This window comes from Sorex fumeus, unplaced genomic scaffold (genome assembly GCF_029834395.1).
Source record: "Sorex fumeus unplaced genomic scaffold, SorFum_2.1 ptg000002l, whole genome shotgun sequence".
NCBI lineage: Eukaryota > Metazoa > Chordata > Mammalia > Eulipotyphla > Soricidae > Sorex > Sorex fumeus.
In genome coordinates, this window is record NW_026606059.1 from 56,952,934 (window position 1) to 56,980,041 (window position 27,108).

At 41.5% G+C, this 27,108-nt stretch overlaps 1 protein-coding gene across 1 annotated transcript in view; it reads right to left on the bottom strand.

The window, feature by feature from the left end:
- Positions 1–23,002: 23,002 nt before the first annotated feature.
- The window catches only part of FER1L6 (fer-1 like family member 6), a gene marked incomplete at its 5' end in the record, with an annotated part of 133,327 nt that continues 129,221 nt past the window's right edge, over positions 23,003–27,108 (bottom strand). The window contains 2 exons of the mRNA XM_056111368.1: positions 23,003–23,183; positions 24,751–24,851. Of these exons, the coding sequence (XP_055967343.1) occupies positions 23,003–23,183; positions 24,751–24,851 (282 nt within the window). The remainder of the gene's footprint in view (positions 23,184–24,750; positions 24,852–27,108) is intronic.

Genomic DNA, 27,108 nt, shown 5'->3' on the forward strand with positions numbered 1-27,108 from the left:
GTTGCCCCATTTGCCCTCTCTTCTCTGGAAAGAAGGATGGCGGCTGCATGGGAGCCTTGTGGACAGCAGGTATGAGCCGGGGGTGTGGGGGCGACTAAAACCTCATGGGAAGGGGGGCATTCCGGTCTGTCCTTCACGCCCTACCGAGGTCACCAGTTGCCCCCCGCGAGCGGCTCTCCAGCACGGCCACAGCCCCAGAAGCACAAGGACTTAATGCAGAACCCGGCAGCTTGGAGCAGAAAAGTGAACGGACTATGCGTTAATCCAGGCCATCAGGTCTGTCCGGAGGGGAAAGGGTGTTGCCCCAGTCGCCTTCTCCTCTCTGGAAAGAAAGATGGCGGCCACATGGGAGCCTTGTGGACAGCAGGTATGAGCCGGGGGACTGGGGGCGACTAAAACCTCATGGGAAAGGGGGCGTTTCAGTCCGCCCTTCACGCCCTACCGAGGCCACCAGTTGCCCCCCACTAGCAGCTCTCCAGCACGGCCACGACTCCAGAGCACAGAAACCAATTTCTTAACTATCTTACTTTCAGTAGAAATACTTCCAGGGTCAATAAGTAAAATAGCAGAAATCCAAAACCAACATTTAATTCTTGAACCCAGCTGTAGAAAGCAAATCACTTCACAATGCTTTGCCAGTATGTCTGATTCGGGGGGGGGGGTAAACTCTAAATAATAGTGGTGAATCTTTTATTGAAACAATGAATCTAATCAAAGCAGATAGAGTGTTAACTAGAATTCATCTGCCCCACAGGGACTGGGAGGGGTGGGGGGTGGGGTTTTATTGGGGTTCTTCATGGTAAAAAATAAGTTTTGGTAAAGGGAAATGTGCTTGATATTTGCATGACTGAGACCTAAACCTGAAAGCTTTGTAACCTTTCCCATGGTGATTCAATAAATAAATAAATTAATTAAAAAACATTATTACTACTGAAATTCAGGTCTACAATGGAACTTAGCAGAATTAGGGACTAAGAGAACAGATAGAAAGCAGAGAAGTCTGTCTAAAGAACTGGGGGAGAAGGCAGCTGGAATAGAGAAGGGATCACTAACTCATTGAGTTGGAGGGATTGCTCGGGATGAAAGATGTGTGCTGAAAGTAGATAAAGGACCAAACATGGTGGCCTCTGAGTATCTATTGCAAACCATAATACCCATAAGTGGAGAGAGAGTTAGAGGGAAATTGTCCGCCATAGAGGTAGGGGGAAGTATGGAATGAGGGGTGGTGGGAGGGATACTGGGGACACTGGTGGTGGAAAATGTACACTGGTGGAGGGATGGATATTTGATCATTGTATGACTGAAACTCAAACATGAAAGCTTTGTAACTGTATATCACGGTGATTCAATAAAAATAAAAATTTGTTTTTTAAAAAAAAAAGTGTGTAGAAACAAAATTATTTTTAGATCTTCAAAAGCACATAGACTCAATAAAAAGCATTAAGATGTTATGCATATTAAAATGATAAGAAAATCTTTATAGATCAGAATCACAAACAATTTTTTAAATTTGGGCCACACCCTACAGAGTTCATGGGTTATTCCTAGCTCTGTGCTCAGGAATTACTTTTGGCAGTGACTGGAAACATATAAGACAGAGGGGATTAAACCCTGGTTGGGTGTGCAAAGCAAATCCTACTACTGTCCTTTTCCTCTGTCCCCAGGGACAAATCTTAAAGGAACCATTAACAGTTTCTGCATGGATAGGGGGTGAGGTAGGATGGAGAGGAACAATAAAAATCTCTAAAAGATAAAAAAAATGAGTAACATTCTTTGACTATTGAACAGGAACCATGATGACAAAGCAACAATAGTTATTCAATCTGTTCTTTTAACAGGTCACATCACTCATAATCATCATATCATGAGGGAGATTCCTGAAGAAATAATCAGTGAGCTGTATGATTTAATGTGAAAAGCTAACGTTGTAGAGAAAAGGGAAAATTAAAGAATTATCCAAATAACAAGGTGTAGCGTAGCATTAATATAAAATAAAAGTAATGAAATACTGGAGAGGCGAATTTGAATATTTCTTCCTGAGAAATTTCTAGAACTAAAGAAAGACTTGAATTTTTTAAATGTAAATAACCTACCAGCCATAATCAAAGACAAACCCTCCACAGATAAAATAGCACAAGCCTTGGACACAATGTAATCGTGCTTCATAATAAGTACATTCAGAGAGAAACAATTTAACAGCTTCCACGGGAAGAGACAGATTATCTCTAAAGGCATAAAATTCGTGGAGAACCAATTTCTCAGTAGCCACATCAGGGGTCCAGGAGAACAATGAATCAATCAGCCTTAAAGTGTTTTTAGATATGTACTCTTGAATCTGAATGTTTTTTCAGTCTAGGCAAATGTTAAGTGGAGGTGGGGAACAGTTTGTCTTTAGGAACTTTGTACATGATTATGAGGCACATTGAATTTTGAGAGCCACCATCATTTTATATTGTTTTCTCATTTATTTGCTTTTTATTGAGGTTAGATGTTTTAAAATGACATTAATATTTATGCTTTTGGCATGCCATGTAAATGCGCCTCTCTCACTACTAAATTCCCAATGTTTATACACCATTGTCCTAGGTCCCTTATCAATCACTCCATCCTCTATCTCCTACCAAACTCCCACTCCCACCCCCTCCACCCCTGCTTGGTAACCTCAGTTTTCTTGTCAGAGTCTAAGAATTTGTTTTCATTGGCCATTTCCTATTACTTGCTTTCATTCTGGAAGACTCACTACTCTTATTCCTGCAAATACTTGCATCTTGCTCGCCTGATTCTGTCGACATTTGTAACACCTGGCATGGAGACTTTAACAGAAATAATATCTTAAGCTATGAGAATAAAATTATTATGAGGTTGAGTTTCTGGTACTTTTGGGACATGTTGGTGTGACAGGAGGGGCTGAGCTAAGATCTGGGGAGGGAGGTGGCTTTCTAGGAGCTGATAGTTGGGGTGTTTGTTGTCTATTTGAAAAGTTGGTCTGGTCCTTGAAACAGTGAATTATCCTTTTTGGTCTCAGCTTCATTTCTCTAGGTGGTTCCTCTGGCTACGCGTTTACCCATATGTGTGTTTCTTTGCTCCAAAACAAGAGTTTGAAATAGTCTTGGCAACAAACAGATTTGAAGGGAATTAAGCCCACTTGCTGTTTTCAAAGGGTTTATTCTCAGCACCATCAGGAATACCTTATAGCAGCTCTTTAAAGAAATATTTTCTCATCATGAGTCTAAGTACTTACAGTCTGGTTTTTCTAGGTCTAAGCTCAGTTTCCTGACTGAAGAACTTTAGTCATTTCTTGAATGTTTATTTTTTCCCACTGGGTAAAAAAAATAAAAATTTGAATTGATGTTATCAGTAGACTACACTAATAGTTGAAAATGCTGAGGTTTTTTTTGTTGTTGTTGTTGTTGTTTTTAATCTCAGCAGTGATCAGAGGCCTCATCATGGCCTGAGAGCCCAGAATTAAGAGGGATGGGTCTAAGGGGGACTGAGAGCCCACAGCATCCTGGTGCAAACCTCTTCGTTTCGGTTCTGGGGTGGGAATGACCTGATTCACCTCTGGGTCCAGCTTCAAGCACAGAGGTGATGGAGATGATTAGGAAATTCATTTTGAACCAACTGGTAGATGAGTGTAACATTTTAAAATGTCCAAATTGAACTAGTTTCTATGTTTCCTGGCATTTGAGTAAAAAAGGGCAGTTCCTTGATCTATGGTTTGAAATCTCTAGTTTACAGTTTCAGACTCGAGTGCTTTTAATTGGGCCACTCTGAGGTTTGAGGGGAGGGAAGGACTGCCTCAAAGCTCTACTCTTTGAATGAAAAATTTTAGGCTGAGGGACATTTTTTTTGGGAAGTAGCTGAACTGAGACTTAAAACCCAGCTCTTAATATTCTCCTCTCAGTTAGGCAGGAAATAGAGCAAACTGTATCTTTAACCAGCCTTGCTCAAAAGGTGAGAGGGAAATGCTGCTGAAATGGAGGCTACACCATTAAGTCACAGTTTCAAGTCAGCAATGACCTTGGGTAGGAACAGAATAAGAGATTGTGTGTTGAGGAACCATTCATATATATATTTAAGTTGATTAAGCTTGAGAATGGAATAGTAGTGGAAAAATTTCTTAAAATTTATAGTATTGGGGGTTGGAGAGATAGGTATAGTTATAGGTTGAGTCCTATGGTTCCCTGAGTACTGCCAGGAGCAACAACTAAGCACAGAGCAGGTATCGACCCCAAGCACTGCTAGGTGTGGCTCTCAAGCAAAATTAAAATTGCAGTTCTGCTAATGGATAATCCAAGGTCACCTCAGGTGACTTTGTAATATACTTCTCATTTTCCTTCATCATTGTTTGGCACCAGTTGAAAAATATAATTATCTCTCAGAATATATTTCATCTGGGGTACAGGAGGAAATGATCACGGGACCATATTTGCAAAATGAGTTTAATGATCTAAAGTACTATTCTCCGCTTTTCATGCCTATTGCTTATAATTAGTTTTATTTTCTGATGACCATGCTACAGATGTTCATTGTGTGGAGTTCCAACTGTCATCCCAAGCCTACACCCAATCCACTCACTACTCCAGTTCTCACTAGTTTTCTATTGGAGACCTTGTAGGGAGTCTTTTCCTCTCCTCGATCCTTCTACACTTCTGTCCTCCTCTCTAGAGAGAAGAGAGAACTTATTGTCGAGGCTTAGGAAGGTACAAGCTGGCCAGCTTGCATTGATTTTTCCAAGAACTTTCTGATTTTAGCATTGAGAGTCCTTACAGTTTTGAATCACTGTAGTTCCAGTGAGCTGGGATGTGGGTTTATTACTCTCCCCTGCCCCATCCCAGGAACAGAAAGGAAGAACTTTATTGACTCTGCCTTGAAGGGCTGGTGACAGGCTGACACTCAGCAGCCATGGTGCTCCGTTGGACAAGGTTAATGTGTTCACTCATGCAGAGATCTTGCTTTCTGCTGGGTCTGTGCCCAGGCACAGTGAGCCTCATAATCTTGCCACACTTTGGCTTCTCTAGCTGCACCCAAGACATAAAAATAAAGCAGTAAATTGGTTAATACCTTATCCTTCGCTGTGTTCTTTTACCTTCCACACAAAGCAAGGGTCTGGGAAACTTTATTAGCAATTTATGACCTTAATAATTATGGGGACTATGTATCTGTTGTGACAGATACAGCTGATTCTCTGGTTCCCATGTCTCCCTGTATCTACTGTTAGCTGGTTTCAGCTCTGATGGAGGGAGGGAGGAATGTATAGTCCTAATCTCCAACACACCAGTACTTTCATGGGCAGGCCTTTGAAACTAAGACTTCTTTGAATACTAAGGTGAGACACTAGCATAATTTGGTGCATTGTATTATTACCGCTGGTATTCCTAAGTGGGACTTGAGAGCTTTGTGTGTTTTGGAATTGTAAATGAAAGAAAGACTTTTATTTCTATGGGAAGTCAATGAGAAAATTAGTGAGTTGGTATGGTTGACTTGTGATTCCTGGAGTTAGTTGTCAAATTTCCTAAGGGCTGAGTGTGCTTAGTGGACAGCCCCGGTTCAAGGTCAAACAAAGTAGGGGTTGGGGTTGGGAGGGAATATGGGAACACTGGTAAAGGGAAGTTGATATCGGTAGTGGGATTGGTATTGAAATATTGTATGCCTAAACTCATCTATCAATAAATTTATAAATCACAGTTCTTTAATAATAGGTAAGGTAAAGGTAAAGGCCCTCCCGTTGATCGTCGATTTGCTCGAGCGGGCCCAGTAACGTCTCCATTGGAGACTTTGTTGTTACTGTGTCTGGCATATCGAATACTCTCAGTAGCTTGCCGGGCTCTCCGAGAGGGGTGGAGGAATCGAACTCGGGTCGGCCATGTTGGCCGCTTGTAAGGCGAACACCCTACCGCTGTGCTATCGCTCCAGCCTTTTATAATAGTAATATTAATAAAATAATTGTTTAAAAAAGATAACAAAGATGGGACTCACAGTCAAATGGAGATGAGACTTTAACTAGATCCATTCTTGGCAAGTGGGAAGCAAGCATATCACTTTTCACTATCTTGCCCTTGAACATGTACTCATTTGCTTCTCTCTTTATCTTTTTTTTTTGTTTTTGGTTTTTTTGGGTCACACCTGGCGATGCACAGGGGTAACTCCTGACTTTGCATTAAGGAATTATGCCTGGTGGTGCATGGGGGACCATATGGGATGCTGGGAATTGAACACAGATCAGCCGCGTGCTAGGCAGGGGCCCGACATGCTGTACTATCGCTCCAGTCCCTCATTTGCTTCTCTTGGCTCCATCATGTCCCCTGTACCTTGTTCTTTATCTAGAAACCAAGCACCATCCTTTAATGATATTTTTTCATCAAAATGACTCATCCATGGAAGTTTGTTATCAAACCAAGCCTGGGAACGGTGCCCGAAAATGACTGCTGAGGATGTATGGGGACCCTGCAGTTCAGAATCCAGATTTGAGAAAGGGAATTTGAGTCAAAAATCTCACCAGACACTTGTGCTCACTTCAATGAGAGGACTTGGACTTCACTGTGTCCACCCTTCCTCCTGTTTCCCCACTGAATGCTGTCCCAGACACTCGAGTTGAACAGTCAACTGAAGGTTACTTCAGGGACTTGAAAGCAGAAAAGGCAAACTTTGGTAAGGCAGGCAGAGCTTTATTTTTGAAGGTATCGCCTGTATTTGTCACAGCTGAATTTTGTCTCCTCCAGGTCATATGCTGAATTCCTAAGATTGTGACTTCATTTGATGAAAGAACCTAAAGAAGAGGCACTGAGGTGAAAATGGAGTCTCCATAGTCTGCAGCTTCAGAGTCCTTAGGAGATGAGGCAAGTGGACACAGACATGCATAGACAAAAGAACACATTGAACACAGAGGAAAGACGGCCATCTAGAAGTCAAGGAAAGGGACCTCATAAGGATCCGACCTTGCTAATGCCTTCAACTCAGATGGCTAGTCTGTAAGAAAATTAATTCTTGTCATTTGAGTGACCTGGCTTGTGGTACCTTGAGAGGGAGCTTGAGCAGACTCATACAATGTTGGACACTGGTGTGGATTCTGTAGGGGGTGGAGGATAATACTTACCCATGCTCTTATGAGTGAGAAATGATGCCATGGCAAGTAAATCAGAGAGTCTCTCTGAAAAGTTAACATGTGGACTGAGCTCAGAAAAATGAGAATGAGCCAGTCACAAGGAGAGCCAAGAGACAAATATTCCAGAGAGTTAGAATTTCAAAGGCAAAGTTCCTTGAAATTTCAAGGTTTAAAAAAGCTCTATTCAAGGTTAAGAAAGAGCAGGAAATCTGTGGAAAGAGAAAACTAGCAGAAAGTTATGAGCTGAAGGGAACAGACCCTGAGGGCGTGTGGTCAGAGCATTAAGAGAATATGAATAGCCCCCCCACCCCCCCAGCAATAGGTAGTCACCAAAATGTTCCAAGCAAGGCAGCCTTAATAAGATTTATGTGCTTGAAAGATTGCTCAGGCTGTCTGAGGAGATGTCTGAGAAGATGGGGAGATCATGGAGGTTATTTCTATAGTCCAGCCAAGTCAGTGAACTTGAGAATAGAATGATATGATTACATTTCGGTATTCTATCCACACTGGTAATAATCTCCAGTAGAAGGAATTGGGAAGACCTGGTAAAGGAGAACCCATGAAGGACTGAGACTGACGTGCATGTGACAGAATGTATCTCAGTGAGGATTTGAGGACAGAGCAGTTTTTGGAAAGGGGGACAATAAAAGCGAATGATGGAGGACAGGAAGAATTTTGTATCTGTGAAGCATAGGGAAAACTTTTCCAGTGGTTCCAGAATATGTGGAGTTAGTGAGAGCAAGTTATTATTATTATTATTTTTGCTTTTTGGGTCACACCCAGCGATGCTCAGGGGTTACTCCTGGCTCTGCACTCAGGAATGACTCCCGGAAGTGCTTGGGGGACCATATGGGATGCTGGGAATCGAACCTGGGTCGGCCACGTTCAAGGCAAGTACCCTACCCACTGTGCTATCACTCCAGTCCCCCGAGAGCAAGTTTTAAATCTACCTGCCACAAAAATAAACTGTTGGTTGATGTAACTAGGAGGTATGTGCTTCAGGTACGGCTAGATCTACTCTGTTCTCTTTCCCCTACCCCTTCAACTCTGAGGTGCTTTCCTTGGTGCTGATTTTATCCTGGCACAGACCATAGATTGTTATTCAACAAAATGTGAAGGTCAGTAATGTCGCAGGAATGTTGTTTACTGCTTGGTTTGGGTCACATGCTTAATGCTGAACGAATCACTGTGCCTCTGGGTTTAAATGTCTATTCACTGTCTAGGCCTGGCTAATGTGTGTGAGGAGAAGGGGTTGAGTCATTCTCACTAAAAGCACAAGAACTGAAGGTAGCAGATGAAAAAAAAAAAAAAGAACTCAGCCACAAAAGAACTTTTTTTTTTTTTTCAGCCTAAGGTCCCATCATGTCTCAGCTGAGGCTGAGGCTGACCTACTTCCCAAGGTGGCCAAGTTGTGCCAGTGAGTGAGATCATGGTTCAACTCTTCAAGATCAATTTTATTTCCCTTACTAGTGTTTCCTAGGAGGGGGACTCAGTATAGCGCCAGGGAACAAAACTATCCACTAAAGAAGACTTTGGCCTAACAGGGTACACAGTAGGTCTTCTATCAAGGGTGGCAATGGTTACAACCATTTATTGTTCAAGGATGTCCTTGTCACAGATCAGACACTGTCATGGCTACTTGGAACTGACCCTCGCAACTCAGTCTCAGCTAGGACCAGTCATTTCATGGACTGGGTGTGGGGGCAAATGATGGCTCACACCTGCACCTCTTCCTTCTGAAAGGGACCATGGAGAGGTCTCCAAGGGAGACTCAACTGCATGAAGAGGAGCAAGTACCATGAGCAGTCCTCTGAGGGAGATTGAGTGTGAAGGCCGCCCAGGCCTCCTGTGATTTGTCTCTGAACCCAGCTCTAGCAGCTGATGTCTGAGCACTCAAAAAAGAGATAAAAAACTTTTTTTTTAAAAAAAAAGCTGTTCTGCTTGGGTCCCTGGGGAGCTCAGGGGACAGGACAGCTGACCCCCTGGGCCTCTCCTATAGCTCCTAATGGACTGTAAAGGGAAGGAGGACGTGTCTTAGTCTAGGGACAACTCCTCCTCTCTGGCTCAGAGGGATGCTCAGTGATTGTACATTGTATAGTAACCCTGATTCTAGCTGAAACCATGGGCATCAAGTCACACTTCAGAAAATAAGTTTGCTGAAAGCTAATTTCCTGAAAGCCGACTGACTTAATGACCAAATGATCAATGACTACATGATTGAGGAGTTAGTAGGCATTTTCAGGTTTGCTCTTGTACCTACCCCTGCCTGGTCTCTAAGGAGTGGGATTGCTGGTGAGGGGTGGGGCAGGAGGAGCTGGGGGATGAAGAGAGGTCCTGGGGGTTGAGATGGGGCTGCTTTTAAATTTGAATTCTCCTCCCATAGTCTATATTTTTGTGTCCTTCTCTTCTGCCTCTATTCCCAAGTCAGACTAGTCTGTGCCTCTTGCTCTGATCCTCCTCTATCATATGATCCTACTGTCCTTTGAAAGGTCACTAATAACATTCGTGATTTGAGAGAGTCATGTCACGTCGCTTTGAACGAGTTACAGTTGCTATTGACTACAAGTCACACAAAACAGGTTAGGGGTGTGTTTTTCCCCACGTAGCAGGAAGTAGAGAGAAAACCAAGGCAGAATCAAGACTCCTTTACCTATCTGGTTGTGTTATCATTGGCTTGCTTAGTCCCCAGGTGGAGAGAAAGTTGCTGTAACTCTGAACATCACATCTACATTTCAGGAAGGAATCAAGGGATGGGATTAAGATAAAACAAAAGCAAAAGCAAAACCAAAAATTAGCCTCTTTTTGACTTTGAAAAAAGCATTTCAAAGGCCTTAATCTTTTTTTTTTTTTTGTAGTTGTTTGTTTTGGTTTTGGGCAACACCTGACAGTGCTTAGGGCTCACTCCTGGTTCTGTGCTCAGGGATAACTCCTGGTACTAAGGGGATCTATGTGATGCTGGGGACCAAATACTTGAATCTAGGTCTGCCACATGTAAGGCAAGTACCTTTCTGACTGACTATCTCTCGAAGACCTCAAAAGCATTAATCTTAATCTTAATGGTCAGTGATGGTCTTGTGATCACTCTAGTCTCTGCCTCTTCCCTTATATCTGTTGCTGTCCCTGTGCTGGAGGTGGAATAATGGCAAGTTTTATTTTAAAGCCTCTGGGAGCTGAGTGAGAGAATCAACTTGTATCAAAAGAGTTCTGATTTGGAGGTTATAACTGTCATTACAATCTTATTTCTACCCATCAGTCAATTCAATTGATGAAAATCAGCATGCAGGGTGTATAGGGCATGGTGACAAACATAAATCCAGTTGAGAGTCAGGAAAAACATGTCTGAATTTCAGGAGAGACACAAAATGCACTGAGGCTTGGCCAAGGAGCAGAAATTCCAGAGCAGGGGAGATGAATATAAGCAGCATTACGGTCTTCTAATGCTTATTTCAAAATTGACACCAGTGCACTATAAATTAACATCAAAGCAAATTTACTTCTGTGTAGGGGACAAGAAATGCTGCATCTATATGCCTGAATCCTAACTGCTAAGACTCCAAAGGGTGTTCTTAAACAACAAACATAGTAAAAGATCACTCGGGTATTCCCCGAGGGCCCCAAGAGGACCTTCACAGGCCATAAATGAGCTTGGTAGAGATGCTCAGGAAAGCCATTACAATGATTCACTGTAATGTGAATTTCCCTCTTTTATTGAAAATCAGTTGGCCTGAAGTTAGCAAGCGGTTTCATTAAATCTTCATAAACATCACAGATACTGTTATAGGCAGGAAACTGGGTAAATCTTTGGGGGAGGATACAGGATATATATAGTACATTAAAATGTAATAACTATCACGTTGGGAATAAGGAGATAAATTTTAAAACCAAAGAGAACTTTTTGTAATTAGCTATAGAGCCCTGATTTTTTAAATCCATAAACTTGAAATAGTTACTGCCGCATGTGGAAAACATTAGTCACCAACATCTGGTTCTTCTCAACTTTGGAGCACATGAAGGGATTGTGGTTCTCTGCTCCTCAGAATTTGGTCATGTGACTTCTTTTGGCTAATCAAATGTGTGTGGATAAATTATTAGCAAGTGGAAGTTAGTGTTGGAGTCTCATTCCTTGATCCCCACCCCCAATCGCCCCTTGAACCAGCCACTGTGAATTAGTGTGCTGTGGATGATCCATGTTATAATACTCCAGCATCCTGGGGTAAGTATATAGAATAGTTCATATCCAAAAGCAAATTTTTAAGAGAGAAAAACTACGAAGACAAATCTCAGAGATATAAAACGTTGCTTGTTACACAAATAAGTCCAACTCTATCCTGGTAATAGTCTTTACAGAAGGTCATTGTAAGGATTAAAAATGATTATGTGTGAAAATATAGCATATTGACTGCCGCAAAAACTTCTGCTGCTGCTAGAGAAGCACAGAGAAACATTTAAAAGGTGAAGCTTTCAACAAATGGTGAAAGGAACACTGAATGTCCACAAAATAATGAAGTTTGAGGGCTAGAGAGATAGTAGGGGGTTAAGGCATAGTTGGGGGTTAAGGCCTTGCATGCACTCAACCCCAGTTAGCTCTTCAGCACCACATGGTCCCCTGAGCACTGCAGAAGTACTGCTGATGTGGTTCTGAAGGTCTCTCAGAGCACATCTGGGGTGGCCTGGGTATTCCCTGGCACTATAAGGCCCTTGTAGTGCTACATCTCCAGGTGCTTAGAGGAGCCCACTGATCTAGTTGGCTAAGATTCACCATGGGTCTCTTGAGCAGTGCTTGGGAGACCTCCCTCATATCTCTCCCTCATCAAAAATGAATTTTACCCTTGCCTAATACTGTATACAAAAACTAATTCAAAGTATGTGGGAGACCTAACCATGGTGCTAAAACTATAAAATTCATAGAAGAAAACATAGAAGAAAGGTTTCATGTCATTGAATTTATTCATGACTTCTTAAATAGCACACCAAAAGCACAGGCAAAAGCATTTTTAAAAATAGACAAATAACTTTGACTTTGGAAAGATTGAGTTTCATTTTACTCCATCAAATTAAAAAAATCTGTTTCAAAGAACACTATCAACAGAGTAAAAATTAAATCATAGAGAAAATACTTGGAAATGACATGTATAAATTATTATTGTCTAGAATATATAAGGGCTGGAGTGATAGCATAGTGGGTAGGGCATTCGTTTTGCACGCAGCCAACATGGCCAACCCGAGTTTGATTCCTCTGCCCCTCTCAGAGAGCCCAGCAAGCTACCGAGAGTATCTCGCCCGCACGGCAAAACCTGGCAAGCTACCCATGACATATTTGATATGCCAAACACAGTAAACAACAAAGTTTCACGATGGAGACGTTACTGGGCCCACTCAAGAAAATCGATGAACAACGGAAGGTCAGTGATACAGTGATACAGAATATATAAAGGCTGGAGCAATAGCACAGTGGGTAGGGCATTTGCCTTGCACGTGGCTGACATGGTTGACCTGAGTTTGATTCCTCCGCCCCTCTTGGAGAGCCCGGCAAGCTACTGAGAGTATCTCGCCTGTACGGCAAAGCCTGGCAAGCTACCTGTGACATATTCAATATGCCAAACACAGTAACAAGTCTCACAATGTTACTGGGCCTGATCGAGCAAAATCTATGAACAATGGGAGGACAGTGACAGTGACAGAATATAAAAATTCTGGACAAAATGGAGATAGAACCTGTATAGATACTTCCTAAGAATATACACAACCTCCACCACCCCAGGAGCACATGTAAACATAATAGATGTTACTAATCATTAAGTAAATGAAAATCAAAGTCACAATGAAATACCATCTTTCATACATTAGGGCAGTCTTTGATATAAAAAGGGGGCTCTAGGGGCTGGAGCGATAGTATAATGGGTAGGGTGTTTGCCTTGCATGCGGCGAACCAGGGTCCAATTCCCAGCATCCCATATGGTCTCCTGAGCACCGCCAGGAGTAATTCCTGAGTGCAGGAGCCAGGAGTGACCCTTGTGCAATGCAGGCTGTGATCCCCCCCAAAAAAGCAAAAAAAAAAAAAATAAAAAGGGGGCTCTCAGAGGATATAGCTTAGTGAGTGATAGAGCATCTGCATTGCTCATGTAAGGTCAAGAGTTCAGTACCTGGTGTTGCTCCACATTTCTGAAAGTGATCCCCAGCAGTCACTATGATTCTTGGAGCTACAACATGGGTGACCCAACACATAACAACGAAGTGTTTGATCACTTAATGGAAGATGACATATCTTCACAAAGGGACCATTGATAGTGAAATGTTGCTGATCTGAGAGGCAGTGACTCAAATAAGGATCTGGAAGAAACTGGCTTCTACTTCTACAAGGTCAAAGAACACTTCTATGCACCACTTAGGATTTGGTTAGTTACATGTGACAACAAAAACAATCATAGTCACCCCCAAGCAACTCTGACTTTAGAAAGATAGTTTATTTTGCTTTCATATGAAAAAGTCTGGAAATAGTGCATCAATAAGGTGTATGTTGTTGCCACAATAAGCAGGGATTGAAGTCCCTCCCATTTCCCTTTATTTTTTGTGGTGGTGTCGTAGTCAAGATTGCCTCATAATCCAAGATAACAGATGGAGCTCCAGTCATCACATATATAATTCAGGCAGGATAAATGAGAGTGGAAACAACAGAAATAGTCTGTCAGCTGAGTAAATCTTCAATGAGATTTCCTGTAAACCCTACCCACTGAACTCTGTACACATAGCCTCAAGCCATTAGAAAGACACTTTGAGTTTAGCACTTTGCTACCCCTGACTTTCAACTGGCAGCTTGAAGAATTAGTGAGAAGAAATATGTATGTCACTGTCACTGTCCTCCCGTTGTTCATCGATTTGCTCGAGCGGGCACCAGTAACATCTCACAACAAATTGTGAAACTTGTTGTTACTGTGTTTGTCATATCGAATACATCACTGGTAGCTTGCCAGGCTTTGCCGTGTGGGCGAGATGCTCTCAGTAGCTTGCCGGGCTCTCCAAGAGGGGCGGAGGAATCGAACTCCAGTTGGTCATATTGGCCGCTTGCAAGGCAAACGCCCTACCTGCTGTGCTATCGCTCCATGTATGTATGTCATCCCATTGATCTTCTATTTACTTGAGCGGGCCCCAGTAACATCTCTATTCCTCCCAGCCCTGAGATTTTAGCAGCCTCTTCTTACTCATCTTTTCCCAACAATTGGAGGCTCTGTCAGGGTCAGGGGAATGAGACCTATCCTGCCCGTGTGGGCAGGATACTCTTTGTAGCTTGTTGGGCTTCTGAACGGCATAAATGGGTAGAAAGTGTCTTATACTGTGTCACATAGCCACGAGGTCCAGAAAGTGGTCTGGAGCATGGCGGTGGTTGGGCAATGGAGGTTAGCTGCCGGGGCTGGGCCCCTTGGGGTAAGGAGGGCTCTCACCCACCCCACACCCTGGTGCGGAGCCCGGTGGCATGGTTCTGGGGGCCTCCTTTTATACTCCCATCTGGGAGGAGCATCCGTGAGTTCTGGAGGGTGGCCAATGAGATTATCTGGTGCCAGCAGGGTGTGGTTTATGGGTGTGATCCCTGAGTCACTGGAGTCTGGGGGCAGCGGGCAGAGAATCTCTATTCTGGGTCCTGTTGAGTCCAGTGTCCAAGGTCACAAAGTTCTGCATTATCTGGGTTCCATGAGAATTCATTCATGTGTGAGGCTTTGCCTGAGTATCCGGAAAGTGGCCTGGAGTGTGGCGGTGGTTGGGCAGTGGAGGTTGGCTGCCGGGGCTGGGTCCCTTGGGGTGGGGAGGGCTCTCACCCGCCCCACAACCTGGCGCGGAGTCTGGTAGCATGGTTCTGGGGGCCTCCCCCTCTCCCCTTTCTCCCTAAAAAATATATAATACATACTTCTAATTAATCACAGCACATAGCAAACATCAGTTGTCACTTAAATAGTGCTTATTAATCTGGTACTATGATATACAAGATGGTGTACTAGACACTTGTTCCCCAGTAGAGAACCATTACCTTCTACCACACAAGCCCCAATCACAGATAATTCTATACTATGAGTGTTATCTGCATTTTATATATCAGCAAGTTATAGTTAAGAGTTGCCACAGAACTGGCTGAAGGTCACACAGTGTGTGTCTTTCCCAGGTTTCAATGCCCTCTTCTCAGCCGCCAAAGCCCATTTCTTTCCACTGGTACGATTCAGAGAAAAATAGAGTGTTCTTTTGTCAAATTGTCCTTTATAAACTAGGGAGAGCAGAGACAGTGTTTTCTTTTGAATTGGAAGAAATAATGCCGTGGGTGAAAAAAAGCCGAGTTTAAGAGGCCTGTCTGGAATTTCTAAGGCAGAGGGAGTGAGGACATGAGAGAGTCCTCTCATAACCCTCTCAGAACTAGATTCTTCCGGGCTTGAGAAGATTTAAATGAGTATGGGAAGGATGGGTGGTTTCTTTTCTTATTCCTGAAACAACTGGCACTTGAGACACTGCACAACAAAAAGAGACATCTTGTTCCAGAGCAAAACAAAATAAAATATGTCTGTGGAACCTCCTTCTTTCCTATGTCATAATCATTCCATCAACTCTTAAAGCTGTATGGAATGACTTTGAAGTTGCAAGAGTTACGAGCTGGATGTTCTGCTCAAGTGCTTGGTCAACAGAAGAATTCCCTCCTCTGCAAAAACGAACAAATGAATAAATAATAAGTGCATAAATAAATTCACATCATAATTCTCGGTACTGTGTTCTTTTATTTGTTGTTGCAGTGTGTTCTTTTGTTTCGGCAGAGCTGGTGAAACCCTGGGCCTTATCTGCAGAAAGCATGTGTGTGCTCTACAACCGGGTTACATTCCTAGTGGTCGTGGCCACAATATGACAAGAGGATGTTTACAGATAGAATAAAGTCAAGGACTTTGAGGGGAAGATTTTATCCTGGATGATGTGGATAGATACAATGACATAACAAGTTTTCTTAAAAGTAAGAATTCCTCTGGCTGTAGCCTCCAGAAGGAAGGCACAAATGGATATAATGTGACTGGCTTTGAGGGTGAAGGATGGGGGCCCAGCAAAGTGGAGCGAGCAGTGATCTCTAGTAGCTGGAAAGACAAATCCACATGTTCTCCCCCCAAGAGCCTGCAGAAAGGAAAGCAGCCCTGCCTAAACCTTGATTTTAGCTCAGGAGCTCTGTGTTGAACTTGGGGCCTGCTGAACTGCAAAACTATATTATTTAGGTTCTAGTCCATAGGTTTGCTGTAATCAATCACCACATTAAATTGATTGAAAAATTTCTTTGTTTAGTGTCAAAATGGGTTGGAGCGATAGCACAGCGGGTAGGGTGTTTGCCTTGCACGCGGCTGATCCGGGTTTGATTCCTCTGTCCCTCTTGGAGAACCTGGGAAGCTACTGAGTATCCTGCCTGCAAGGCAGAGCCTGGCAAGCTCCCTGTGGCGTATTCGGTATGCCAAAAACAGTAACAAGTCTCACAATGGAGACGCTACTGGTGCCTGCTTGAGCAAATTGATGAACAATGGGAGGACAGTGCTACAGTGTTAGTGCCAAAACATTTTGGAAACAAAGATCTGGTGCTCATTCCTCACTTCCCATCATTTGATCACTTGATCTCCTGTTATTCATCGATTTACTCGAGCAGGTGCCAGTAACGTCTCCAATCATCCCTGTTGCGTGCTAGCGTAGCCCAACGGCATCTGTTCGTTCTAGGAACATGCAGAGCCTCAAACCGATCATTCAGGGTATTGACGAAGAAGTCTGACCATCTTGTAGGTGGGCATCCATGCGATCTTTTGATGTCCCATGGAATCCAGTCAGTAGTGGCTCTAGTCCAGCGGTTGTCTGTAAACCTCATTACGTGTCCAGCCCATCTGATTTTTGATGCCTTGGCAAATGAGACAGCGTCCCTGATTCTTGAGCGTTGACGGAGATCAGAACTCTGGATTCTAACTCTCATTTGAGTGAAGCGTGATATTCCAAGCATAGCTCTTTTGATTCCTCTTTGAGAGACCTGAATAGCGTTCTCATCCTGTTTTCGTAGGGCCCAGGTCTCTGAGGCATATGTTAATGCAGGAAAGACAGTGGACTCGAAGAGATGTGTTCGTAGCTGGAGCATATCACTTCCCATATCCAATTAAAATCCATTTACTCTTGATTCTACACATAGAAACGACTCTTATGACACTAGTTGCTTGTCTTTAAGGATGGACTGTGCCAGACACATGTTAGACTTTTGACATTCACTTTTCTTGAGAAGTAAGTAACAATTTATTGCTATCAAATGAGAAAATTGAGTCTTGGAGAGATTCAGTGAACTTCTTCTCAGATGGACTTAAACATCTCTGTGTTGTGGCAGAGAGCTGAGGACCTTGCCAGTGTCCTGGGATCTGGACACCCCTCTCCATCTCCAGAGCTAAGACCCTGAAACAGATTCATTTTCCATCAGGTTTTGGGTCCTTCTCTAGAAATGTCTCCCTGGACCTAGATCACATCCCATCAATCTTCAGGGACTGTAGAACAGCTTCTCCAATATTCCACCTGTCCTTTTCACTTGTTTCTTTAGTCAGGCTACACAAACCATCTTCTGCTACATAAAGTCCAACCTCCTTGACGTGGCGTTCAAAATTCCTCAAAATCTGACTGAATTTATTCTGTCTCTTTGAAATCATCACACTCCAAACCCACCAACATGTTAACTTTGTGCCGGGATATACCACATACTTTTGTACTGCAGCACATATGTAGCTGTGTGTATGTGTATGTGTTTGTCTGTGTGTGTTGTATGGCTAGTGACCCAATGTTATGTCTCAGGGATATGAGATAACCTGCCTCAGGTCACACAGCAGTACAAGCAGAGTCAACACTAGATTCCCAAATTTCCATTAGATCTGGAGCCTGAAAGAAACACCTTATCCTTACACATCCCTCCTCTGCTGTCATTACTGAGAGAAAATACCCTCTCTGGACCACAGCCCCTCTTACTCATTCTTCACTTGAAATGAAACATCCACACATCCTTTTCCACTGATTAAAATCCTTCACTGTTTATTGCTTTTTCAATGAAGACCCAAACTCTCAAGGTTAGGACTGTTCGTGAGTTTTCAGCTCCACCTCAGATCCCTCTGCCTCTCACTACGATAACTATTCTCTTTCAGATCCCTCCAGATACCTTGTTCCCTTCCACTTCGGAGCTTTTCCACATAATAATAATACCACGTCTGTCTACAGTGCTCCTCTTTTTTCCCTCTCTTTCCTCTCCCTTATCCTTCAACTCTCTCAGCTCAACTATCCCAGGAAGACTTCTTAACATGTAGATGGGGTGTGGGTTTTCTGTGAAATGTGTTTCTGTCTCCAGTACTTTGCCCCTATTCAATCCATCAGCCTGTAACGATCCCCATGTGTAATTATTTGATTAATGTCTTTTCTCCATCAAAGTCTATGCTCCATTAGAGCTGAGACTTACATTATCTGATTGGGTGCTTTTGTCTCCCTAGTGTTGACAACAGCACCTGGAACAGGAATGGAGCTTAATAGTTTATCAGTTTAATGAATAAATGCTAAATGACCCTGCTGTGCAGTCCATTTGGTAATTTCCACTTATGTGTCTTTTAAGGGAAAGAGCAAGGGAGGTACAAAATGTTTCAATGACTGGAGATCCACAATGGAAATTTTATCCTAAAGGTTGTTAGTTGCTCCTGGTGTTAATTTTACATTGTTTAATTTAGGGGGGGGGATGGAAATTCAAATGAAAATTCAAATGATTAAAAAAACCCTCCAATTAAAACCACTTACAGATTTAAGCTATAAGAAAAATTCTTCACTGTTAGATGAAGGAATTTGTCAAATGAATAAATTTAAATTAATCTTATTTAAAAGCACAAATAAGGATTGTGGCAACTTGTTAGAAAATAGACCTTCTGTTTTAAAATTTAAAAAATTAAACTGTAATATCTTTAGTACTAGTGCTACAAAATTAGGACTAGAACATGATTCTCCTTATTTATTTTTTACACTGGATGGGCCATAAGTGATAACCTATGTATAGAACACCAGGCAGAGCTGATTCCAAAATTATCTTTTCTTGCCACTTCTTCTCACACATTTCTTATGTTGCCATCTGATCTGAAAGTGTTTCAAATACTTCTAAAGGCCTATCATCTTGGACATCTTTTGACATCAAGTAAGGGTGATGAGCTCTACTTAGAAGCATTTCCAACTTCTAGTCTATTTTTATTGTACATTTGAACAGTGTGCTTTGCTTTGTCAAAAGCTGACTTCTCATTATGCTGTCCAGGATCCAACAGAAATTATAGTTCCTTATTTCCAAATCTATCCTTAAGTAATCTTTTATTTTATCAACAAAGCAGAAAATACATATTGTACCATTTTTTAGATCTTGTCTAGAAAATACATTACTTACCTGGTATGCTTTTTGGACAGCTGAAAAAATATTGGAGATAAAACAGTATCTTGAGAGAACAGGAAGATCATACAAGGGTTACTTTCAGTATCAGTGCCTGACTTGGGCTCAATCCCTGCTACCACATGGGACCCTGAGCACCCCAGAATGTAAGCCTGGAGACACTTAGGCACTGATGAAGTGGCCCTGGTGGTCCCCAACACTGTAGAGTCTGAGCAGCACTGTATCCTCAGACTCCCACAATCTACTGACTTGATGAGAATTTCAGGAAATGACTTCCAGATGCCTCAAATAGTGTATGGAACCCTCACTTCAAAAAAAAAAAAAGACCAATCATAAATAAAATCCTAAAAGTAGCTGGGATATGAACTCCATGGTGAAATGGGTCATGTTTTCCTATTCCTTTTTAATTTAATTTAATTTGCGCTTTTTGTTTCAAAGCATTTTTAAAATTTTAATAGTTTATTATTGAATCACTGTGAGGTGAGATTGATCCTTGCAAAGCTATTCATGATTAGGTTTCAGTCATACAGTGTTCCAACACCCATCCCTCCACCAGTACATTTCCCAGCACCAGTGTCCCCAGTTTCCTTCTGAGCATTCCCTCTTTGCCCCCAGCCTGCCTCTACGGACACCTTTCTACTCTCTCGTCTCTTTATTTCTCTACTTTATTTTGTTATTTCTATGCCTACTGCCTCCCTCATTGAAGACAGTAAGTATTTTAAAATTTGTCTTCATTTACTAAACTCTTACACTTACTATACATCTAACTTTAGGCGCAGAATGATATTACAGCAAGTAGGGTACTTGGCGCCGTGTAATCCCATCAGCGGCCAAGACTCAGAGACTATAAAATCCAGATCCCGGACGAGAACAGTGCAGTCTTCTGCCCCCGCGCCTGGGTGTTCCTTCCCGGAGCCCCTTGGAGGGGAGCGGGTTGAGCTTTCCTCCCTGCCCCGACCAGGGCTCCGGCAGCCGAAGACCTCCAGGACCAGCCATCACCATGCTGAGACCACTCTCCGCACACATGAAGGTACTGGCAGAGGGACAAAGCCACGCGGGTTCCGGGGCTGAGACCTCCAAGCCTACTCGAATTGGAGTCGAGCATCTTCCACCCAGATCCTCCAAATTCCAGTAGGCGGGGGTCACACCCACCACCTGGCCCCCTGGCGCCGTGTAATCCCATCAGCGGCCAAGACTCAGAGACTATAAAATCCAGATCCTGGAACCGCGCGGCCGCATTTGCGGCCGCGCAACATCTTATCAAAACTTTTTTTTTTTATGACATCTTATTGTCTCATTCCTATTTTGGACAAACTTGCAGGCTATCGAGTGTAGCCTGCCCACAGGGCAGAGTCTGGCAAACTCCCCGTGGCGTACCAAATATGCCAAATACCAGTAACAATGATGGGTCTCATTCTCCTAAAGAGCCTTGAATATAATCTCAGGGCTAGGATGAAAGAGACGTTACTGGGGCCTGCTCGAGGCAATCGACGAATAACAGGATAATGAAAAAAAAAATGAAAAGGGTACTTGTCTTGCACAAAGCCAATTGGTTTGATCCGCTGCTTTCCATATGGTCCCCAGAGCCTGCCAGGAGAGATCCCTGAGCACAGAGCCAGGAGTAAGCCCAGAGCATGCCAGGTGTGGCACCCAAATAAAAAGCAAACAAAATAAATTTAAGAATAAATTTAATATACATTTAAATTTACATTAAACTTTTTACATTAAAATAATATGTGTTTATTAAATATTTGGGGAGAAAACCAAAAGGAAAAGAAAATGGTATTTAAGATAATTACAATCAACATTTTGGCATATTCTTAGAAATATTTTACACATGCATATATATTTTCTTTTTACTTCCTGCTTACATATAGTTTTATATATGTCTATATTTACTTACAATGTATTCAACATACATTCTCCAACTCATCAAGTGTTTTTGATTTCAGTACTACTGGCATTTGTATGCAATTTCTCAGCAAGAATGAACCAATTATGCAAATAAACTTACTGAAAAATGGAGCGAATGATATAATAGCTCTGTTTTTCAGCTCTTAGTAAAACAGGAGATTTTGGTTACTAGGGACTAATCAGCTAGACAAGAATTCAGTGACCAATGCTAAGTCTAAAATTACATAGACCATGCTTAGTCTCTAGTAAACAAAGAACATTCTAAAACTACTTTCCATATGGAAGCAAACACCTTTATTTAAAGAGTCGCATATTTTAACAAAAAATCCAAATAAAAAAGTATCCCTGTACTTCTGGTGTTGAGTGGCAAACCCATTCCAAGTAACCCAATAATAGAAAGAACAAATAGTGTCATATTTAGTTGTCTACAAAGTGGGAAATTTTGTAGTGAAATTGAGACCAAACATTCCAATTCCTATGTTTTTCATTTTAACTGAGAAGGCCACCTAATACTCTTTGATTTAATTCAAGTGGCAGAACTTGAATGAAGAGTATATGTTTACTTTCAAGAATAAAAAAGTGACTTTCTTGACAAGTGCAACAATATCATTTCTAAGTAATTAAGTATGCTTTGGAATTAGCTTCTGATTAACTTTCTTGACAGAAATTACCACAACATGTCAGTAAAACCAAATTCTAAATTCTAGCATCAGGGAGGCCCACTGTATCATGGTCTGTGGGAATACTAGTATTGATGGGACCTGTAAATATGTCTTAAATATATTCCTGCCCGTCGAAAAGGACTTTGTTTATCTCCCCTCATCAACTTCCCAATACCATACACACAGACCCATGTATATATTTCGTATTTACAAAGTTCAAACTCTGGAATGGCTATGAAGTATATATCTACAGGGATTTCTACAGAACTTAATACTACTATTAAACATGTTTAACAAGTGTTGACTTAAGTGGTAAACCAATGGCATCTCTTTAGGTGGAAATTTTTTACAACAAGGTATTTTAAGTGACTTATGTAAGTTTTTCTCTAAGCCAATTGCATAACATGAATAAGTGAATATAAACTTTAGGGATTTAACAATCTACAGTGTAGGGGACAGGTTAAATATCTAGTAATTAGCTGAGATACTTTATTTGCTATACAATGTTGTTAAAGGTATTTCCTATAAAAGCTCAAACCCAGAATTAAAACTCTTAAAATAGAATGAATTATGTAAAGAAAATATTCATCTAGGTTCATTTGAGGTCATCTCTGATTATTCTGAGGTGAAGGGGCAATTATTTCATGCTGTCCTTGGGTGATCACATGACTTAAACATTATAAGTGTGGAAGGTAGTGGCAGTGGGGTAAAGAGAATGCTCCTGTTTTATCTTCCCCAAGAAGAACTGATCTGTACTTAGACAAAGGGCCACTTAGGTCTATCCACTCTGCACCCAGCAGAGTGTCTGTACACAGCACACACTTTCAAGTAACTGTTTGCTGATGAGGATGGTAGGGTTAGGGAAAAGAAGGGTTCTGGTACCATAATCTATGAACCCACAATTTTTTGGCTGATGGCTCCTGGCAAAGTATAGATGAAGAGGACCAGGAAGATGATGAGGACGAGCAGAATAAAAGCGATAATGATGTACTTCTTGTAATTCCTCCAGATGAGGTGGTAGAGGCACTTGAAGGGGCTCACGAACCAGGAGAAGGAGGTGTCTGGACGGCTGGAAAGGAGGCAAGAGAAGATCAGGTTGTGTTGTAAACATACTGAATATACAAGCTCTCAGGAAGTATACCTGACTTCCACTTTCTGGGACCTCACAAAGAGAGGCCTGAGAACAGGAGAGGATGTGTTGTTCTGAAGCAGGAATGGTTTCTTTTTCGGGTTGGTATGGTTTCAGCATCCTTGTTCAGACTGGTGGGGAGTATGGCAAGAGTCTACCCAAAAGCAAGGGAAGGGGCTGGAGTGATAGCACAGCTTGTAGGGCATTTGCCTTGCACGTGACTGACCCGGGTTCGATTCCCAGCATCCCATATGGTCCCCCAAGCAACTGCCAGGAGTGATTCCTGAGTGCAGAGCCAGGAGTAACCCCAGTGCATCTCTGGGTGTGACCCAAAAAGCAAAAAAAAAAAAAAAAACCCAAAGCAAGAGGAAATGTGTCCAACCGTTAGCTGCTCAGGTTCTGTTCCGTGGCGCCTGCCCTACTCTCTGGTTCACAGTGATTCCTTTCTTCCACATACTGATCTCACTTGTCTTTTGACTTATCCCCTTTCTAAGCTGAATATATTTGCCTTCTATACTCTGACAACAATCTTACGAGTCTCTTTGTTCTTCCTATTCAGACAGAAAGTTCTTGCAAGGGAAAGTACATGTCTTATACTTCTTTGATGTTCTTCTAAAGAGTACATATTGTAGGAGCTCAAAAAATAATTTTTCAGTAATGAATAACTAAGCACACATAATTAGGAATTCGTGTTCCTATGGTAAATCACAGGTAGGTACAGAGAAGGAATGATTCATCTTGTGTCCCTTAGAATGCAAGAAGGACAGATGGAATTGAAAAAATTCATTTTTATTTATATTTTACATCTATGTATATTTTATTTTTAAGTGATATGTGATCATGGATTAAACTGAATAAGGAAATTATTCTAAAAAGTCTACTCCTGAGAATTTACTTTAGATTAATAATTTATAAAGGCAAAACTTTTAAAAATAATATTATATTCATGATAATGGAGGAAAAGTACAGGTAAAATTATACAGAATTATAGAATACCAAATAAGTCAATTGTGAGCATTAACTCTTGGTTATTATTGCACCATTAAAAATCCTAATTATTAGCATATAAAGAAACGTGGTAAAAGAATAACAAATGGTCATGTTTGTGTGATTATAGAATGAGTAGAAAAATCATGTGAATTCATATTCATATAAGAATTCATTATTTTATTAGAACTTATTCGTTTAAAAATGAAAAGAAAAGTCATAAAGGGTTAATATAGGAATTCTTCTGTGGTTCTACTAGAAAAAAAGCAAACTCTTCATTTGCCAAACACTCAGTAATATTTTAGAATATTTTCCAACTACAGGAACTAAATACTACATTGGTATGATGGCACCTTTTTGTGGATGCTTTTCAGTTCTCCCAGAAAAATCCAATAAACCACTGACTTCTTTTACACTTTGGACCAGGACTGAGTTGAAAACCACTAAAGTAAAGCCCTGAACCTTAGGCATAAGGATTGCAAGGGGTATTTGCATTTCTGGTACCCTCAGCTCAACTCACTTGGGCTTAGCCAGAGGCTCTGGCTCCTTCCGGGCTTTTCCGACAGGGTTCCTCTCAGCTTCTTCTGCTGTGACCAAGTGAAATTCAGCTTCGACCTTGCCCTGAACAAAGATGAGAGATTCAGTTTCTAGTTACAAAGACCAGCCAGGGCATTGCCACTATGTTAGAAGTGCTATCCTGTAGGAATGTCAGCAAATATTCTGGCTCTCCTGCTGTTTTATTTTGAGAAATATTGTTGCCTTGGGAGAAGCCACTTTTGTGACAATGAAAGACCAAAATGATTTTTTTATTGAGTGTTGTGGGCTGGACCGATAGCACAGCGGTAGGGTGTTCGCCTTGCACGCAGCCAACGTGGCCAACCCGAGTTCGATTCCTCCGCCCCTCTCAGAGAGCCTGGCAAGCTACCGAGAGTATCTCACCCGCAAGGCAAAGCCTGGCAAGCTCCCCGTGATGTATTCAATATGCCAGACACAGTAACAACAAAGTCTCCAATGGAGACGTTACTGGGTCCGCTTGAGCAAATTGATGAACAACGGGAGGACGGTGACAGTGACATTGAGTTTTGTGAAAGATAACCACACACACACACACACACACACACACACACACACACACACACACAGAGACACAGTTGCCGATGCTATTTTGTTTGTAACTAAAAAAGGTAACTAATAAAACATGTATTATAGAAACTTAATAGCAATTAGAAAAAATATTAGCATGGCAGAACTTTTTAGAATCACTATCATCATTCTTCTCTGTCAAAGATTCTCAAGAGGACAGTGATAGGAGCGGCCCTACATTTATCAAATGATTTTTCTGTCACCCCTCATTGTTTTTGTCACCCCCGTGAATTGTTTTAGAATTATCCTCTTATTATAGATTTTCCTTCTTTTTTTGTCCCCTCAATAATAAATTGAGCTTCTGACTTGAAAATGCAGAGTCAAGTGCTTTAGAAAGTGGAGCTGTTTTAAAGTAATTGTTCTTAAGTCTTGAGTTACCAAAGGGTTAGAAGTGTATGCAAAAGGTAAGAATCGTCTTTTTCCTTCATTTGTTTGCTAATTTGGGAACCCTTTGAATGGTAGGTACTGTGCTAGGTACTGCGAACTTGAAGATTAAGAATAATATGGTCCTCTATTTTATGAATCTCCTATTGTTGGTAGCAGATACCCACTCTCCCTACTTTCCTTGAAGATGATGTTCAAGTTTACAGAAGGGACACAGAATTGTCCCAAGAATTCTACCACCCAAGAATTTTACCACCTAAGAATTCAATTCACCCAAGATTTCTATCCCCTACAATTGCGATAAAAGACTGTTTTCCTGGATAACACCTGGTTTGTGAGTAATATCTCATTTCCTACCTCAATAAAAAGTTTGTGATGCATTAATAACCTTTCACAATTCACTTACATATTCACTCTGAAAAGACCCGGATTATATGTTTTTTAAATCTTAGCATATGGTTGTTTTTGGTTCTAAGTAATTCCCAATTTTTACAAAAGCAACATTCATAGGTAGTATGCAAAAGGCACCTTTAAAATTGATGTACATTTTAAATTTTTGCTCCTTCCAACTTCAAAGTTCGAGTAATGCAACAAGTTCTATTTTTTTAGTTAAAATCTATGGGGGGAGGGAACACATTTTTAAATTTTTTTTAGGCTTTTGACTATCTACAGTCTATCCAACTATTATTATTATTATTATTATTATTATTATTATTATTGTAGTTTAGGTGACCTGTTTACAATAGTGTTAACACTTATGGGATTGATGTGCAGTTGCTGTAACTGACCACCACCAATATGCTCAATACCCTCTACTAATATCTTTATGTTACATCTAAGCCACCTCTTCTCTCTCCTGTACCCCCACCCCACCCTCTGGTAACCTCTGCTTGGTAACCTCTGTTTTATAATCCGAAGAGCAGAATTTCTTAACAAATGGGTTTGATTGCTTACAGCCATGAAAATATAGCCTGGGTGGAGGTAAGGCTGACTTTGCTTTTCCTGCAAAAAGCTCCAATCTGAGACTACAGCTTTCTCTTCTGTTTCCCCACTCCACCCTCCAAGGCTTTTCACAGGGAAGTTAATGTGGATCAAGTAGGATGGCGGCTGTACTCTTTCTTTATCTAGGCTATTCCTTCCAGGCTCCTCATTTCTCCAAAGACATCCTTTGGCGAGCCATTCACAAGAAAAGTGAAGAAACTGCATCAATGGTTAGAGCAGTAACTTTGAAAAATCTTCCGTAAGGTTCCTTGGGGTTTCTCCTACAGTCTTGGTCAAAATAGAAACTTTAATTAGTGGAAAATTTTGCTCCCTTGCTAGTCTACCAGAAAGATTTCTTCTTTTTTTTTTC